The 17,810-nt window shown below is 58.6% G+C and overlaps 1 protein-coding gene across 2 annotated transcripts; it reads left to right on the top strand.

The window, feature by feature from the left end:
- The first annotated feature begins 661 nt into the window (after window positions 1–661).
- On the top strand, window positions 662–9,576 carry LOC135579902 (coiled-coil domain-containing protein 81-like). 2 transcript variants are annotated; one of them, XM_065069577.1, is made up of 14 exons: window positions 662–1,512; window positions 2,016–2,077; window positions 2,585–2,741; window positions 3,309–3,565; window positions 3,970–4,055; window positions 4,686–4,753; window positions 5,523–5,640; window positions 6,426–6,555; window positions 7,014–7,232; window positions 7,557–7,720; window positions 8,016–8,138; window positions 8,344–8,464; window positions 8,745–8,877; window positions 9,175–9,576. In XM_065069577.1, exons 1-14 carry the CDS (start codon window positions 1,449–1,451, stop codon window positions 9,231–9,233), a joined length of 1,761 nt encoding a protein of 586 aa, XP_064925649.1. In that variant the 5' UTR covers window positions 662–1,448; the 3' UTR covers window positions 9,234–9,576. The 2 variants fall into 2 exon arrangements, with proteins under 2 accessions (XP_064925649.1, XP_064925648.1); XM_065069576.1 differs by having other exon boundaries at window positions 8,745–9,576.
- The last annotated feature ends 8,234 nt before the right edge of the window (window positions 9,577–17,810 follow it).

Below are 17,810 nucleotides of genomic sequence, written 5' to 3'. Positions count from 1 at the left end.
TTGCTCGGGCACAAGCAGGGGAGCCCCTGCCCCCCCTGGCCTGGCCAAGCGTGGAAAGTTGATTTTTGGGTGTGGGTTCCAACGATCGGGACAGAGAAGTCTGGGCAGACCCTGGCAACAGCAGTTGTACCAAAATGGAGACGCTGGAGGAAGAAAATGTGTGGTTCAAGCAGAGAGGCACCCAGGTCCACAAGGCAGAAAGGCCGAGCCACTGTCTGTGCAGCCCCAGGGACGGTCCCCAGCTTGGTGACTGCAAACCAAGTGTTTGTGCAGCCGGGGAGAAGTGGGGACTGAATCATTGTAAAGGGAGGACGAGACAGGAGGGGGCTGGGGACCCGGAGTGTTCTGAGAAAAGGATTGTCAGCGTTGTGGCGATGAGGAATGATTCATACAGACGCAGGCAGAGGCGCACAGGCACAGAGTTCTTGTCAGCAGCAAGAGCAGAGCCAGGCAGAGCTGAGCTCTCTTTTATTAACAGTTCTCAGGTGATAGATTTACAGGTGTGGGCTTGGACTGAGAGGACAGAGGAAATGGTTTTGTTCAATAATTGTTATTCTAAACACACCACACTCATACTGTGACTGTTTCCAGTCATGTTCCCGTGCATATCTTGTGGGCGACGTTCTGACCCACTCATTTGCACACCCAGGCCCAACATTCACACATCATACATATGGGGTGGTTTTCTGACCCCAGACACCGTTCTCACTGGCCTGGGCCGTCACGTCGTGCACTCATAAAAAACACTTCCGTCCAATCTGGCCAAGGCCCTTTAGCTGGAACCGCACATCCTGCCATTCCCACAAGAGTTATCGACCCTGAACCCTTGGACGGCCCGTGGGACCAGACGGGCGGCCTGGAGCCGGGAAGCAGGGAAGGGTGGAAGGAAGCCCATCGGCGCTTGCAGCCCGGTGTCCCCATGTGGGGACATGGCAGGGGTGAGCCCCAGCCTGGGGAAACCCCTCCCGCTCAGGAGACAGTGGGGTGGGGGCAGCTCCCTGCAGCCCCTGCCCACTGCAGAGCCCCTGGCAGGGCCTGGGGGGCAGGTGTGTGCAGCCCCTGTGTGACACGGTCTGGGGTCACAGTGGGACAGCCGCACGTCACAGTGGTGACAGCCCCCCTTTCCCTCTCGTGACCAGCATCTGCCCCACTCACCCCGGTGAGGCCGAGTCGACTCCAGGCGCTGGGAGCTGCTCTCGCCACCGCTCTGCTCTGGAGTAGCTGCTCTGCAGTGAGGAGGAGAAGGTGGAGAGAGGGAGCACGACAGCACCAAGGAGGGTGAAGGTGGAGGAGGAGAAGGAGGAGAAGAAGGAGGAGAAGGAGGACAAGGAGGACAAGGAGGAGGAGGAGAGCGGAGAGGAGGAAGAGGAGGCGTTTTGCGGGAAGCAGGAAAGCCATCGTCCAGCCACTCTCTGCAGTTGTTGACCTGAAGCAGGAGTGGAACTAAGATGGCAGGACGCCTCTTCTTGCAGCCTCACCTGGCTCCAACCATCCAGAAGCTGGAGCGTTATGGTAAGGCCTTCAGGCCCAATTTCACAAGCGTGGCCGGGTCAAGGACATCTCTGACATCAGGCATGGAAACCCGAGGACTGTTGGGGTGGCTGCTCAGGAGTGGTGACTGCGAGGAGGGACCTATTGACCATCCCGAAGGGCTGAGGGGCTGACGCGGCAGCCAGGGCTCCCGGTTCCCTTCCTGACGTGGTCCCTGCCTTCCTGGGGCAGCCCAGGCAGAAGCCCCTGACCCCGAAGGGCTGCCCTTGCCTGGCGCTGGGCATTGCCCACCCTGAGCTCCTGTCTGAATAGAGGAGCTGAAGGTGCTCGTGGGCCGCGTGGGCTCTGTGTGTTCAGAGCTGTGACCCGGCCAAACTGGCCCCTGCTGGGGAGACACCAGGGCCTGCCCTGAGCCTCCGAGAGCCGCGTGGAGCACAGCCCGTGCCCCCGCGGGCACGGCAAAGCACTGCCGGCTTCCCGGCTGCTGCCGCAGAGCATGACGGGTCTTTCCCTTGTTCTTCCAGAGTTCGCTAAGATTTGGGCCAGCGCATCGTCTCACCTCAGCCTGCAGCTGGCTCTCCACCAGGTGGGCCTCACCTCCTCCTCCCCCTCACATCCCGACGAACGCTGATCGAGTCCTGACAGCCCTTTGCCATCGAGTGCACTTGTTCTTCCTCTCCTTGGAAGGCGGGAGCAACGCCCCAGCAGACACTGCAATGCACACAGTGCGATGGACACCTCCTCTGTCCATTCAGATGTACAAGAAGGTCCCCCCGTCAGAGTTGCATGGGAAAGCCTGGAAGCCTGGGACACATCTGGACTTATTCCAAGTGTGGGAACCCCCTGCCTTCCATGTGATTGAGCCAGAGGATGTTTGTCAGCTTTCCCTCGCCTATTTGGTTCTTCCTGGCTGAAGCGGGGAGAGAGGGAAAAGCGCAGGCCCTGTTTGTCTTCTGCCCAGGTTTCCAAAGAGCCCATCTTGCTCCTTTGTACCTCAGGCCAGGGCAGGGCACTGAGCACCATCAGCACCTCTGACAAGTCACCCGCCTGTCCCTCCAAGACTTCTTCCCTTCCGCCATCTCCTCTGTTTCAGGCTGTCCGCATTCCCGGAATCGGGACTTTTGCGGTTGTCACAAAGCGAGTAGCCCTCAGTGAGCAGGATCTGGTGATGGTGGAGAGACCCGTGTTTCAACTTGAACAGGCTGTTGCGCAGGACCATGAGCTCCGCTGCGGCTGCATAGACATTCCTGGTAAGCAGAGCGAAAGCGGCGCTGGCCCTTGAGCCCAGCTCCCTCAGCCTCCTTGCAAGGGGAAAAGCAGGGGAAACCCAGGGGGGAAAGATGGTTCCTTCCAAAACCCAGTGACAGCAACACCTGCGCCTTCTAGTCACTCCTGCCTTTGGGGCAGCTGTTGTGGGACCCCGGGCAGCACCAAGAGCTTGGTCTGTGTTTGGGGTGCGTTTCTCTCTAACGACAGACAGCACTGCGTGTGGGCTGCAATGGGCTGGCAGCCTCCAGCTTGCCCTGGGACCTGGCGCCCATCTCCCCCACTTGTCCCGCAGTCACGGCTCTTCTTCCCGCCAAGTGCCTCAGGCTCTTTGTTTCCCTTTCTGTATCAGAGGAGCCACAGCGCTCTGCTCCGCACCTCACTGTCCACTTTAAGAGGAAGGGACAAGCCGAGCGTCTCCTCAGAGGCGCTGGCCCGGCCAGACAGCCCAGGACCAAAGTGTTGCCGAGGGCCTGGAAGCTGCAGAGCTTTGACTGCAGCCTGCCCAGCAGGTCTGCAAGTTCCCGTGTTCCTCTTCTCTTGTCTTTCAGGCCGTCAAGATGTTGAGCAACTGCCGTTTGCTCAGATAGCCTCAGAGAACGCTGTCTCTGAGGGCACCGTGCAGCTTTACATGAAAAGGACCACGCACCTTTTCCATGCCTGCCTAGAGAACAGGGAGAACGTTGCCATCATCTGGAGGGACGTGGGCATGCTGATCGTCCAGGGAAAAGACATAAAAATGAGATTTTACTTAGACTTTCTGGAAAGGCTGAATGGCAGTGGCAAGATGCTGCAAGCTCTTCTCGAGGTAGGATTTTCACTTTCCCAGCGCCACTCCTGCTGCTTCTGAAATGCTTTCTGGGGGCTGCTTTCCCCTGGCCGGCCGTGCCTTGCTCAGCCCCCTGGGCTCCTCCAGCTCTAGAGCACAGCAGGCTCCCTGCAGAGCACTTCCCTGGCGTGCAATGGCCCGGCTTCGCAAGAGCCACCCCCAGGGGAGCTGCACTTTGTGACAAAAGGCCGGCGTTGAGGGTGGGGAGCGCTGCGTGCCCCACTCTGGGGGCCGGGAGCAGAGGCACAGGCAGAGCAAGGCTTGCTGAGCCCAGAGCCCTTGGGCTGCTCTGGCTCTTTGCTGGCGCTGGGCTGAGGCGGAGCGAGCAGCCGGCCCTTCCCAGCGTCCGCTCCTCCCGCCATCCGTCTCTGTCCTCGTTGCAGATGCCGGAGATGAGGGACTCGGTCATCTCGCGCCATGACACCGCTGCTTCCCAGACCTCTTCTGGACGGGTTATGGTCCTGCCGTGGTATGTTTGCTCCTGCAAGCCCTTGGCTGAGCAACCAAGCGGCTTCTCAGCTCCTGCTTGGGAGGGCAGCCCTGCCCGGCGCTGGGAACTGTACTCGTGACGGCACTGAGGACCGAGCGTCTCAGAAGCCTTGTTGGCCCAGAACTCTGTGTTGCTCTTGTTCAGTTTGACTTCACGTGGAGGAGCGTGGGACAGTGACACAGCCTGTGCGTGTGTCCTGCTGCGGACCTAGAGACACGTTTAGCCAACGTTTTCCACCAGGGTTCTCCTGCTCCTTTTCTCTCCTGTTTGTGAGAGACTGCTCTTAGCTACAGAGGCATCAATCTGCGAGGCTCTGCAAGGAACTTGGAGGGCAGGGTTAGAATTCAAAGGGTGCTGGAAAATCCCAGCACTACATAATAGTCTGCTCTCCATGTGCACTGTGAGCGGAATCATTTCCCCAGAAGCAGCAAGGGGGTTTTGTGGCAGGACGACCATTCTCATGGGCAGGACAGACAAACACGGGCACAGGCTGACGGGGCCTCACCTGCCCCTCGGGAACTGGAGTTTCTGCTCCAGCCCTGCGGGTTGGGCCGCCTTGGGAAACAACGCGGTGTCCTTCCTTCAGCCTGGTGCCTTCTTGCTCTTCAGGTACCAACTTGAGACCGTGCCTAAAATGCCAGTGCTGATAGACCTGCCGGGACGTGTGCCGAGAAGAGGTGATGGCAGTGGAAAGAAAGGTCGGGGACCAGCGGGTTGCTGGCGGGGGCTGCAGGGTTTCCTTCCGCGGCGTCTGGAGGGGATCAGAACTGAGGTTACCCCAGGGGGCCTGGAAGAGGGAGAGGCTCCTCCTGCGCCTCTCTGGACCCATCATGGTAAAGCTCTGGCGCCCCATCGTGGGACAAGGTCTCAGGACAGCCCTGCAGCACAAAGGGCTGCTGGGACTGCTGGAGGACACCTTCCCAGTGGCCTCCGCTCCCTGCTTGTGCTGCAAACAGTGCCAAGCTCTAAGCCTGCTTCTCTCCATCATGTGCTCAGATGTCTCAGAAGCAATGCCTGTGGAGTGAACCCGCTCCAGCAGCAAATGTGTGTGCACGAGACCAGTGCAGCAGTCCCAGAGCTGGGTTCCCTTGAGCAAAATGATTCCCCTCCCCAGAATGACCCCTGGAGACCAGCGGCTGTGCCAGGGAAACCCCCGTTTCAGCACAAGGAGGAGAGAAAGCCACCCAGACAGCTTTCCCCCGGGAATAACGGTGCACTGTAGGCACGAGGAGCTGGACAAAAAGCCAGTGTCAGAACATGCCCAAGACCTGCCAGGAAACATGGCTTTCCTCCCAAGGGATGAAAAGGACCACCTTCCCCAGTGTTAGCACAGCCCTGAGCAGACCCGCACGTCACTCTCCTTGGAACTGGCACACAACTGGCACCCGGTTCCCAGAACAACACCGAGATGCTGTTCTGAAGAATCGTCTCCTTTCCCGTTTCTAGAGGATGTTGCCGAGAAGCGCCTCCTTCGTCGAGCAAGGCTTTCTCCAAATCGGTTACCTGCACTGCCTGTGAAGCCGGAGCAGGGTCAGAAAGCTGAGGGGAGTGAGCCTCGCGCCAGGTGAGACACTTGCATCAATGGGGGAGGGTGACCCCTGCTCCGGTCTCTGTGGGAGCGAGATGTTTCTCCCGGACACACTCCAAGTGCACTCACCCCGTGTCCCACTAACTGATGGTTTCTCGGGCATGGCAAGTGTCTCGTAGCTTCTTGGCAGACCCCGCAGGCAGCACTATTTCTTTCTCTGCTCCCGATGTGCAGATCTGTTGAGTCCCCAACCGCAAATGCTCATTCCGGGAGCAGCAGGCCATTGTGGCTTTCCCTTCAGACTGAAATGAGCCCGACCTTTCTGTTTGCTGAGAACAGTGTTCTGCGGTTGGTTACTGCAGAGGATTGCCCTGAGTGACCAGGAGCCTCTTCTACGCTGACGCCTGTCTTAAGGAGAGCTGGGGGGCAGGACGGCTTTTCTCGTGGGGCCATGTCCTCCTCCCTTTGACACTGCGTCCCCAGCGCCCAACCTGCCCGCACAGCCCGTGAGCGCTCTGTGTTTCGGACCCAGGAGCAGACTGCAGTGCGCTGACCCGGAGGGCGTAGCGCTATCTCCGGGCACAGGACCCCGTTCCTCTGGGTGCTCCAGCAAGAGAGGGCCGAGACCCGGGCATCCTGAGTTGTAGGGGGGCCGTTGGGCACATCTGGCAGCTTGGGGTCTTCTCCGTGTCTGGGCACTTGATGACGAGGAGGCGAGTAGAGCGCGTTCTGCAGCAGCAGCAGCTGTGCCACTTGGAAGCACAAGGTGCAGAACCTGCTCCTCCTGCACTCCTGCAGCACACCCTGTTGTGTCTTTGCAGGCAGCTACCAGCTGTCCAGAGGAGCTGCTTGAAGGAAAAGGAGGAGAAAGGAAAGCTGCCGCCTCTGGTCGGACCCGGAACAGTGGACTTCATTGCCAGAGCCATGGAGAGGAGAGAAAAGAGAGAAAAGGTACCCGACACGGGACGCTGCAGGAGCGCGTCGTACTGTAGAGCAGCGTTGCTCCACGCACGGCAGTGCTCACAAGATTCTTCACTGGGTGTTCATGGGACCACTGACCAGTTGCTTTGGTGTTTACTTGAGGAGAAGCGGGTCACTGTCATTGGAGAATATACTTGTCACTTCCAGTAGCCTGGAAACACACGCAGAGCCCTCACTTGGGGCGGTTTCTGTCGGCCGGGTGACTGCAGGGCTTGTCTGGGCTCGCCAGCTGCCGGCTGGTTTGTAGCCCGCTGGTGGCTGATCTCCCTGGGCATTCCAGACGGGCTCTTCGGTGGAGCCTGCAGGAACCTGGGAGCAAAGCAGCGTGGACAGCAAGGCAGAAGAGAAGGGAGGGAAGGGAGGAAAACAGCTCAGCCGTGGCAGGACAGACTAATGCTGCCTGCTGTTGCATTTTGTTTGACCTCCAGAAGAAACGGGAGAAGAAGAAGAAGAAGAAAGAGGAGCAGCTTCCACCATATATCCGGAAATTCCTGGAAGAAGAGGAAAAGAAGAAAAAAGAGGCGGCGGCAGCGGAAAAAAGGAAACAGCGCTCAGGCGGAGCAATGAAAGCAAAGGCCGAGGCAGAAAAGGAGACACCCAGTGTGACAGGAAAGGGAGAACAACCAAAGGAGATGCAGAGGATCCAGGTACTTGGGATTCCTGCAGGCAAAGAGCACTTTCTCCCGCGGGGCGGCTGAGAGTGCAAAGTACCTCTAGCAGCCCAGCCGTCACAGCAGCGTTGCTGCAGCAGAGCCGGGCGGGTGATGCTGCCCTTCCTGAGCAAGAGCGGGGACAGGGAGTTGCAGTGAAACCCTGGTGACACTCAGAGGTCACCCCAGGGGCCTGCTGAGCTCCTTCTCCCGGTTCTCCCCGTCCCGTGTGGTCCAGCCAGAAGTGTTCTGGGGTCTGCGTGCTGGGAAGCAGCACCGTCCGGGTGCGGGGCTGTTGTATGAGAGTCCCCTCCTGTGCAGGAATCCAGCTCCTCCGAGTGCTCCTCAGACAGCTCCCCGAGCAGCGTGGAGTCAGACGAGTCCAGCTGTGACGAGCTGGAGATCAGGACGATTATGGAGAACTGGGAAGATGCCGGAGAAGAGCCCCCCACAGTCCCTGAGGACAACAGCGTCCCCCCTAAGCGGTACGAGCGAGCCCGCTGCAGCCGAGCCCTGGGGCGGTGGGGGGTGAGCCGGTGGTGGTGGGTACAGGGAGCCAAGCCCTGAGCCACGGGGCCGCACAGGGCGCCCGGGGATTTCTGCAGCCACGGGAACGGGCTGGGTGAGACCCGACGGCAGGGGCCAGAGAGGGGCTTGAAACCCCTCTGCCTCCAGGGGGCTGTGGGGCAGAACGGGGCCACGTAGGTGTGGGGTGGGTGCGGGAAGAGGCAGGACGGTCCCAGCTGCAGGGTCAGGGAGACTTTGTCCTTGCTGTTGCAGGAGCCTTTCCCCACGGACAGACCGGGCCCTGCGGGAGGTGGTGACCTGCATCCTGGGGCAGGTGGCCCGCAAGAGAAGAGGGGAGAGGGATGAGCAGCTGGATCTGCAGGACAAGCTCCAGTGGTAAATCTCTCCGGACACGGGCAGTGCTTCCTCTCCCGCAGTCCCTTCCTCCTGCTGCCCGCAGCCCCGCGGGAGAGAGCCGCTTCTCCTGGCACCGGCCTCTCGGCAGAGCCGCTTCTGCGGCCGCGGCTGGCGCCCAGCTGGGAGCCCGGCTGGAGCGCGCTCTGCTGTGCTCACACCTCCTCCTCCCGCTGTGTGTCTGCAGCGAGCTGGCAGTGCTGCGGTGGGAACGGTCGGGGAAAGAGGCAGGCAGCAGCCAACGCCTGCGGGAAGCTGCACCCCAGGCTGCACCCCCTGCCAGGCCAGGGGAGAGGAGGGCAGGACCGGTACGTCCCAAAGGCTTGATGTGGTGGTGTTGGTCATGGCAACGGTGCAGCGGTGCTGCCAGGCTGGTCTGGGATAGCAAGCAGCCGGGCTGCTTTCAGCCCCGCGCTCCCTTGGCTCAGGGCTCACTGCAGAAAGGCTCTGCAGTCAGGACCGTGAGCAAAGCAGGGCTGATGGAGAGGCTGAGAAGAAGGGGCAGGAGGGAGGGGGGGCGCTAGAATCCCCCCAGCCCCTGCCAGGGACACCAGCACTGCCTGCTGCTGCATTGCCGTGGCCCTGCAGGCGCAGCCCCGCGAGTGCACGGAGGAGGGAAGACGCAAGCTCTGGGACTCCTTGCGCAGCAAGATAGAGCAGAAGCGCAGCAGCGGCACCGCCAAAGGCCTGGAAAAAAGAGCCAGAGCTACGGGAGGCCCAGGTACCGCAGGCAGTGAAAAGCAGCTGGGAAAAGAGCGTTCCCAGTGGAGTCTTTGCCTTTTGGAGTGCCCGCCTCTGAAAAAGTGAGCGTGGGCAGCTTCAGGCCAGAGCTGGGCAAAGAGGGTGTTTTCCTGACAGCCCTGGGGGCACGGAGAGCAGCAGGGCGGGACTGCATCCCGGGGACCTGGACCTGCTCTCTCCAGACAGAAGCAGATCCCACGCCATGTGTGCTGGCCAGACTTGTTGCTCTGCACCTCTGTGCATACAAGACTACCGAGCTTTGTATTCAACTCCGCAGCTCTGGAGAGCACATCTGCTCCACGTCGGCCGGTGCCAGGAGACCGTCTCGGGCGCTGAGGCTCCCGAGAGAGGCGTCCAGCAAGAGCCTCCTGCGGCGTGACGAGCGCCAGCGCCGGCCAGCCAGGCTGCTAACACCAGCTCTTGCCCCTGATCAGTAAAGCCCCACCTGCAAACCGCTGGGTCTGACACTGTGGGTGTTTCCTTGGTGGCTGTGGAAGCTGCGCTGGGCAGTGGGTGAGCGCTGGTGGGGCAGGGAAAGGCCTGCAGGGAAGAGGGCTGGAGCTTCAGCCCTGCTCCAAGGGCAGCCCTCCCCAAGGCTCTGCTGGACCGGCTCGGCTGCGGCCCCGCTCTTGGTGCCCCTGCACCCCGTGTCCCTGGCACTGAGCCTGCCGCAGCTGCACATCCTGACAGGAGCGGGGAGGAGGAAGAGGAGGAAGAGGAGGAGGAGGAGGAGGAGGAGGGAGGACGAGGACGAGGCTGGGCAGCCAGGGGAGCCGAGCTGCAGGGGAACATGCGGGGGCTCGTCCAGCCAGGGCACTGCGGGGCGCCCAGGCCAGCGCTGTCAGGGGCACCCAGAGCTGTGCAGGAACCACCGTGTGCCACGGGGACAGTGACAGCCCAGGCAGGAGCCGTGCCTGGGGACAGGAGAGCCATGGGGGGCAGTTGGGTAGCCGCACTCTGCCAAAGCTCGGCTGGGGCTCCGAGCCTTCTGTTGGACAGCCCCTGGTAGGAAAGGCAGGCTGGGGCTGAGGTGGGATGGCCAGGCAGGCTTCAGCCGGGAGGTGAAGGATGGGGTTCCGCTGCTCCACGCGCGGGGCTGATCTCAAGTCTTGCTCAGTCGCTCTCTTCCAGCTCACTGCTGGTTTTCTGCATTAACGATTCAGCCTGTCCCTTGGTATAAGGATATTAGGATCCCACCCTGGATCGGCCGAGGGACAATTTTGGCGAGCGTGGCCTCAGCCCCGGGTCCTGGCCCCAGCACACAAAGGGGCTGAGGCCGCATGGCCTGCTGAGGTGTGTCCTGGCCCTGAGCAGGCACCACTGCTCAACACTTGGCAACACCGGCCTCCTGCTGGATGGGGCTTCGTTTCCCTCTTCACCCTCAACGGTTCTGCACGTGAGAAGCTGGAGGATGTGACTGAAATACATCTTTGATGGGAAACCGGGGGTTTGTTATGGGCCTTCTTGAGCCCCAGAACTGGACAAGGAAACCATCATGGCTCATCTCATGGCGTCTCCTGTGAACGGGCAGTTCTTCTCAGTGTCTTTTTGAGTCCCTCGGACTAAACTGTCTTCGAACATCATGAGCCCAGGGGCCCCGGGTCAGGGTCTTTGTGTGTGGATGGCAGTGGGGGGTGTCTCCCCACAGGCCCTGGGGCCTTGTCACCCCTTCCCACCCCCCCAGGGTCCTCAGTGCCCCCTCCCGCTGAAATGGAGAAATAACAGCAGAGTCAATGATCCTGTGAAGCGGCATTCTTTATTTTACCAGCGCACTACGGTCACAGCCGTGTCCCTGGGCTGGCGGACAGGGCCCCTGGCCAGTGAAACCCCTCAGGTGAGAGAAGCTTCTAGTCCGTCCCCACAACTGACCAGAGCTCAGAAGGAGAAGAGACGGAGGAGGAGAAGGTGAAGGAGGAAGAGGAGGAAGAGGAGGAGAGCAGAGAGGAGGAAGAGGAGGCGTTTTGCAGAAGCCCCTGACCCCGAAGGGCTGCCCTTGCCTGGCGCTGGGCATTGCCCACCCTGAGCTCCTGTCTGAATAGAGGAGCTGAAGGTGCTCGTGGGCCGCGTGGGCTCTGTGTGTTCAGAGCTGTGACCTGGCCAAACTGGCCCCTGCTGGGGAGACACCAGGGCCTGCCCTGAGCCTCCGAGAGCCGCGTGGAGCACAGCCCGTGCCCCCGCGGGCACGGCAAAGCACTGCCGGCTTCCCGGCTGCTGCCGCAGAGCATGACGGGTCTTTCCCTTGTTCTTCCAGAGTTCACTAAGATTTGGGCCAGCGCATCGTCTCACCTCAGCCTGCAGCTGGCTCTCCACCAGGTGGGCCTCACCTCCTCCTCCCCCTCACATCCCGACGAACGCTGATCGAGTCCTGACAGCCCTTTGCCATCGAGTGCACTTGTTCTTCCTCTCCTTGGAAAGCGGGAGCAACGCCCCAGCACCACATTCCTTCCCTCTCCCTCCCTCCCTTCCCAAACCCTGCACCCCAAAATCCTGTCCTACCCAACCCTTCACCCCAATGTCATGCTTCCCTAAACCCTGCACCCCAAAATCCTGTCCTACCCAACCCTTCACCCCAATGTCATGCTTCCCTCAACCCTGCACCCCCAAATCCTGAACCCCCAAACTCAGCCCTACCAAACCTTCACCCTAAAATCCTGCACCCCAAAATCCTCCCCAACCCTGCACCCCCAAATCCTTTACCCTAAAATCCTGCACCTGAAATCCTGCTCCCCCCAAACCATACACCCCAAAATCAAGGCCCCTCAAACTTGATTATATACCAAATAACTTGATTAGCCCCCAAATCCTGCACCCCACAAGTTGCACCTTAAAAACCTGCACCCTCAAAACCAGATCCTTCCCTCCAAAACCCGGCACCCCAAAATCCCTCACCCCAAATCCCTGAACTCTCAAATCTTGCACCCCCAGAAAACGTGTACTCCAAATTGTTCACCCCGTATCCCACCCCTTTAAACCCTGCACTTCAAAACCCTGCACCCCCAAATCCTTCCCCCAAACACCCTGCACCCATTAATCCTGCACCCCCAAGTGCTGAAACTTCAAACTCTGCACCCTCAGAGCCTTCCTTGCCCTACCCTGCACCCCCAAATCCTGCAACCCCCAAATCCTCCAACCCCCAGGTCCTGAACATCTGAACCCTGCACCCTTCAAACCCTGCACCCTAAACCCCTGCACCCCCAAACCCCGCACCCCGAATTCTTGAAAACACGTAACCCGCAGCCCCAAAGCCTCACTCCCACCCCTTACTCCCGAGCCCTGCACCCCCAAATCCAGCCATACCAAACCCTTCAGCCCTGCACCCCAAGATCCTTCTACCCTAAACCCCAACACCCTGCACCCATAAATCCTGCACCCCCAGATCCTGCACCCAACACCCTGCACCCCAGAACTCTGCACCTCCAGATCCTAAACCCTTAAACCCTAAAATCGCAAATCCTCCCCCAAAAAACAATGCACCCCCCAACTCTGCACCCCCAGATCCTGCTACCCTAGACCCTGCCCCCCCATATCATCCTTCTCTAAACCCTGCACCCCAAAACACTTCACGCCAAAACCTGTAACCCCAGAACCCTGCAACCCCAAATCCTGGACCCAAAGATCCTACTAGCTTAAACCCTGCACCCCCGAATCCTGCACCCCCAGATTCTTCCTTCCTTCCTTCCCAAACCCTGCACCCCAAATCCTGCCCTACCACATCCCTTCACTCCAAACCCCTGCACCCCACAGTCTTGCTACCCCAAATCCTGCAATCCCAAACCCTGCACCCACAAACCCTGCACCCCCTAACCCTGAACCCCAAATCCTTCACCCAAAAGCCCTGCACCCCAAGATCCTGCTCCCCTAAATCTTGAACACCCAAACCTTGCACCCTCCAATCCTGCACCCCCAAACCCTGCACCTCGAAAGCATTCAGGCCCAAATCCTGCACCCCCAGATACTGTCCCCCAAAACCTTCACCTCAAAATTCTGTTCCCCAAACCCTTCACCCCCCAACCCTACACCCTAAATCCCGCATCCCCAGATCCTGCCTCCCAAACCCTGAACCCCAAATCTTGCACCCCCAGATCTTGAACCAACAGATCCTGCCCCCAACACCCTGCACCCCCAAACCCTCCACCCTGAAACCCTGCACCCCAAAACCCTTTACCCTAAAACCTGCACCAGCAAATCCTTCCCCCCAACAGCCTGCACCCCCAATTCCTGCCCCACCAAACCCTGCACCCCCAAAGTCTGTGCCCCTAGATCCTGCACCCCCAATCGCTGTCTCCCTAAATACGTCATCCCTCACCCAAAGCCCTGCAACCCGAAAGCATTCATGCCCAAATCCTGCACCCTAAAATCCTGCACCAGATATCCTGCCCCCCAAATCCTGCACATCAAAGCCCTGCACCCTCAAATCCTTCATCCCCATTTCATGAACATCCAAACCCTGCAACCCCAAATCCTGCTCCCCCAAAGAGGGCACCCCCAAACCCTGCACCCCCAGATCCTTCTCCCCAAAACCCTGCACCCCCAAATCCTGCCTCTAAACCCTGAACAACAAGGTTCTGTAACCCAAACCCTGCTCCCCTAGATCCTGCACCCCCAAATTCTGATCCCTACAGCCTGAACCCCCAGATCCTTCCCTCCCAAAACCTGTACCCCCATAACCCTGCACCCCAAAACACTGCACCCCCAACTTCTGCAGCCCCAGCTCCTTAACGTGTGAAACCTGCACCCCAAGATCCTGCACCCCAAACCATTTCCTACCAAAACTTTTTACCCCAAATCCCGGAACCCAAGAACCCAGCACCTCCAACCCTGCACCTCCAAATCTTGCACCTCCAAAAACCCAGCACCCAAAAGCATTCCCGCCCAAATCCTGCACCCCAAACCCTGCACCTCAAATCCTGCACCCCTAAACACTTAAAGCCCAAATATTGCACCCCTAGGTGCTTCCTCAACACCCTGTAGCCCAAAATTCCCCACCCAAAACCTTCACCCCCAGATCCTGCACCCCCAAATCTTTACCCCCAAAACCAATGCACCCCCAAACCCTGCACCCCAAATCCCTGCAACTCCAAATCCCAACTATCTCTGCACCCCCAAACACTGCCCCCCAAAATCCTCCACTGTCCTGAACACCTGAAACATGCACCCCTAAATTCTGCACCCCCAAATCCTTCCTCCCAAGCCATGAACCCCCAAAACCTGTAATACCAAACTCTGCAATCACGAATCCCGCAACCCCAAATCCTGTACCTCCAAATCCTGCACCCCAAAACACTGCACTCCCAAATCCTGCCTCAGCAAGCCCTGTACCCTGAAATCCTTCACCCCCTGATCCTACACCCCCAAACCCTGCACCCCCAAAACATTCACCCCCTAACACTGCACCCCTAAATCCTGGTACCCCAAACCTTGAATTCCCAAACCCTGCACCCCAAAACCCGGCACCCCAGACACCTGTACACCTAAATTCTGCACCCCCGGGTGCTAAACATGCGAACCCTGCACCCCCAAACCCTCATCCCAAACCCTGCATACACAAACCTGAACTTGGAAATCCTGCACCCCCAAATCCTGCACCCCCATGACCTGAACCCTCAAACCCTGTACCCCTAAAACCTGCAACCACAAACCCGTCACCTCTAACCTCTGCACCCCAAATTCTCCTTCACCAAGACCTGCACCCCAAAACCGTACAAGCCCAGATCTTGCACCCCTAAATCTCTGCACTCCACAACCCTGCACCCTCAAATCTAGCACCCCTATATCCTGCCCCCCAAACCCCTGCACCTCCAAACCCTTGAGTCCCACATCCTGCAACCCTGTGCCAGGCACCCCCAAACCCTTCCCCACCAAACCCTGCACCCCCAATTCATCCATCCCCACGTCATGAACCCCCAAACCCTCCTCCCCACAACTCTGCACCCCCAAACCCTGCCTCCCAAAACTCTGCACCCCCAACCCTGAATTCCCAAACCCTGCACCCCATAACCCTGCACCCCCAAACCCCTTCACCCCTAAATCCTGCACCCCAAACCCTGCACCCCTAAACTTTCCACCCCCAAATCCTGCCCTACCAAGCCCTCCACCCGAAACACCTGCACCCCAAGATCCTGCTGCCCTAAACCCTGCACCCCCATATAATCCTTCCCTAAACACTGCCCCCAAACCTTGCACCCCCAAATCTTGTCCCCCTGTCACCGGGCGCCTCTGGAAAGAGCCTGGCTCCATCCCCTTGGCACCTTCCCTGCAGGTATTGATGCACATTGATGAGATCCCCCGGGAGCCTTCTCTTCTCCAGGCTGAGCAGCCCCAGCTCTCCCAGCCCGTCCCCGTTGGACAGACGCTCCAGGCCCTTCATCTTCGTTGTGACGGTTTGGTGAACTCTACTGTGTCCATGTCTCTCTTGTACGGGGTAGCCCAGAACTAGCCGCAGTGCTTCAGGAGTGGCTTCATTCAGCAGTGCTGAGGATGGGGAACGATGACCTCCCTCGATCTGCTGGCAGCAGTCTCACTGTTTACAGAAGCTCTCATTCACCCTGACTGTCCTGGGAAAGAATTCTGATGTGGTTGTGGATCCATCAAACTATAGATCTCTATATCTATGTATCTATCTCTATCTCTATCTCTATCTCTATATCTATCTCTAAATGCTTCTTTGTTTCTTTTTTTATTTCCTGAGCTATGACAAAGGGAAAAAAATTGGCTCTCCCAGGCCTCTGGCTTGTTTCCCTTGTTAACGTATGTTGGGACGAGCAAACAACTTTAACCTCAAGGTGAATTTACAGTGTAATGAAGTGAGAAAACACTGGAGATAGCAGAGCGTGAGAGGAGACAATGAACCTGCTGCATTGACTGTACCACATGTGCATTAACAGTGTAAAACGAACAAGCAAACAAAAAACAACAAAGAGTCTTCGGCCTACAGAGGCGAGATTGCTGGTAACAAATATTTTAAACCCCTGCTCTCACTATAGAATTAATCACAACCCACCTTCTTAATAGACACTCTAGAACTTCTGGGGAGATTTTAGGTGATGAAGGGTCAACCTTTGATATATTCCTTAGCTGCTTAAACTCACCTAACAAAAGGCAAGCCATTCCTGTTGACCTTTTGTCAACCTTATGCGTGGGTTTTTTCCATCTCTACTTCTAGCAAACAGGATATAAAATACAGGACCCACTGGTGGGTGAGTGCTTGGCGGGGTGCAGGGGGGGACGCAGGGGCAGCTCCGGGCATCCCTCTCTGCCACTTTTCTCCCGCCTCAGCCACCGAACTGGAGGCCGCCGAGTCCCAGACGGACCTCGAGGCCGGGATAAGCGAGACGATGGAGGCGGCCAAGGCTGCGGTGCAGTGCTCCCGCCTCTGGGTAACGGAACAGCCCATCTCCCCAAAAACCTGAGGCTGCTCGTAGCCACAGGGAGCTGAGACCTCCCTGCTCGCTTTGTTTTCTTGAGGCGTTCTCAGCTCTCCTGCAGGCCAGGAGCCCCCCAGAGCCGCTCTTGTGTGGGCAGGGATGGAGCTGTGTTTCTCCATGCCTTGAGCCCGCAGTGGTCCCTGGTACAGAAACCCCTCTGAGGCCACGGGCCAGATCCTGCACCCTGGGTGCAGCCACCGTCAGCCCAAGTGGCTCATTTTGCCCACCAAGGTGGTTCTCTCTGTCTCCAGGATGATTCTCTCGTGTCCCGGGGGTGGAGGAGAAGCTCCAGTACCTGGGGCAGAAGCTGCAGTACCTGGCACAGCGGGTGGCCCACCTGCCCCTGACAGTCACATCCCCGATGAGAGCAACGAGGTGCGTGGGGTGTCCACCCCTGCTGGGGTCTTCGGGGACCCGCACCAGGCTCCTCTGATGGCCCAGACCACCCCTTGTGCTTCGGATGCCCCCACTACCCCTTGTGTTTTGGATGGCCCAGACCATGCATTTGGCTCTGCATTCCCCCGCCACCCCTTGTACCCTTTCTCCAGCAGGTTTAATAAAGCAGATCTTTTTCATTCCTCCCAAACCTGTGGTCAAGCTGCAATGGGGGGTCCTAGGTCACTTCTGTCACCCGGGACACACGGGGGTCAAACCCTGAGGAGCACCCACCTGGGTTTGGAGGCAGCCCCATCGCCCTGGCCCTCACCCAGCTGTTCTCCTCGCAGAGATGGGGATGGGCTGGGGTGGGGACGGCGTTCCTGGCCAGAGGAAAGCCGGGGGCAGGCTGGCTTTCCCCCCTTGATCCTGTGGAGCCAGCAACTTCCTGGGACCTCTGTCCCCCAGGCGGCTCTGGGTGCACCAATGGGCCGGTGTGTGTCCACAAACATCTGCCAAAGCCTCAGGTAACTGAGAAGCCCACCTCCCAGCAGTGACATCACCGAATCCAAGATGCAGAGTCTGTTGGTCAACAACTGGAATGTCCCAGTTCCAGGTATTCTGACAGCCTGAAGGTCATAGAGAAGAAAATCATAGAATCCCAGAATCAGACTCACAGAACAGTCTGGGTTGGAAGGGACCTTCAAAGCTCCTCCGGTCCAACCTCTGCCACGAGCAGGGACATCTTCACCCAAATCAAGTGGCAGCTGGTAGAAATGATGACCTTTCAGAGCGTGCTGGTGGTGCTTTGTCCCTTGTGTCCTGCCCTGATGTGCAGAGGAGACAGAAGGGACGCTGGGAAGCTTTGGGGAAGACCCTCCATATGCTGAGGTGTTGTGTCTCCTTCCTCTTCAGCCTCTAAAAGGTATTTGGAAAAGAGCAGAGTTGGAACCAGGGGTTCCCATCATTTGGGATACACCCTAAAAACGCATTAATCATTTTGGTTGGAAAACACCCTCAAGATCATGGAGCCCAACCAGAACCCACCCCTGGCACTGACCCATCATATCCCTGAGAACCTTGTGTAAACACCTTTTAAACCCCTTCAGGGATG

Source organism: Columba livia, chromosome 7 (assembly GCF_036013475.1).
Source record: "Columba livia isolate bColLiv1 breed racing homer chromosome 7, bColLiv1.pat.W.v2, whole genome shotgun sequence".
NCBI classification, from domain to species: domain Eukaryota; kingdom Metazoa; phylum Chordata; class Aves; order Columbiformes; family Columbidae; genus Columba; species Columba livia.
The sequence above is the reverse complement of the archived record's forward strand: the minus strand, read 5'-3'. Positions and strand labels throughout refer to the sequence as shown.

Excerpts from the sequence above, each read along its gene's own strand:
- LOC135579902 (XM_065069576.1), top strand. The coding sequence starts at position 1,449 with ATGGCAGGACGCCTCTTCTTGCAGCCTCACCTGGCTCCAACCATCCAG. Across the intron at positions 4,056-4,685 it reads CGGGTTATGGTCCTGCCGTG|GTACCAACTTGAGACCGTGC; the intron begins GTATGTTTGCTC and ends CTTGCTCTTCAG. Across the intron at positions 8,465-8,744 it reads GGGAGAGGAGGGCAGGACCG|GCGCAGCCCCGCGAGTGCAC; the intron begins GTACGTCCCAAA and ends GTGGCCCTGCAG.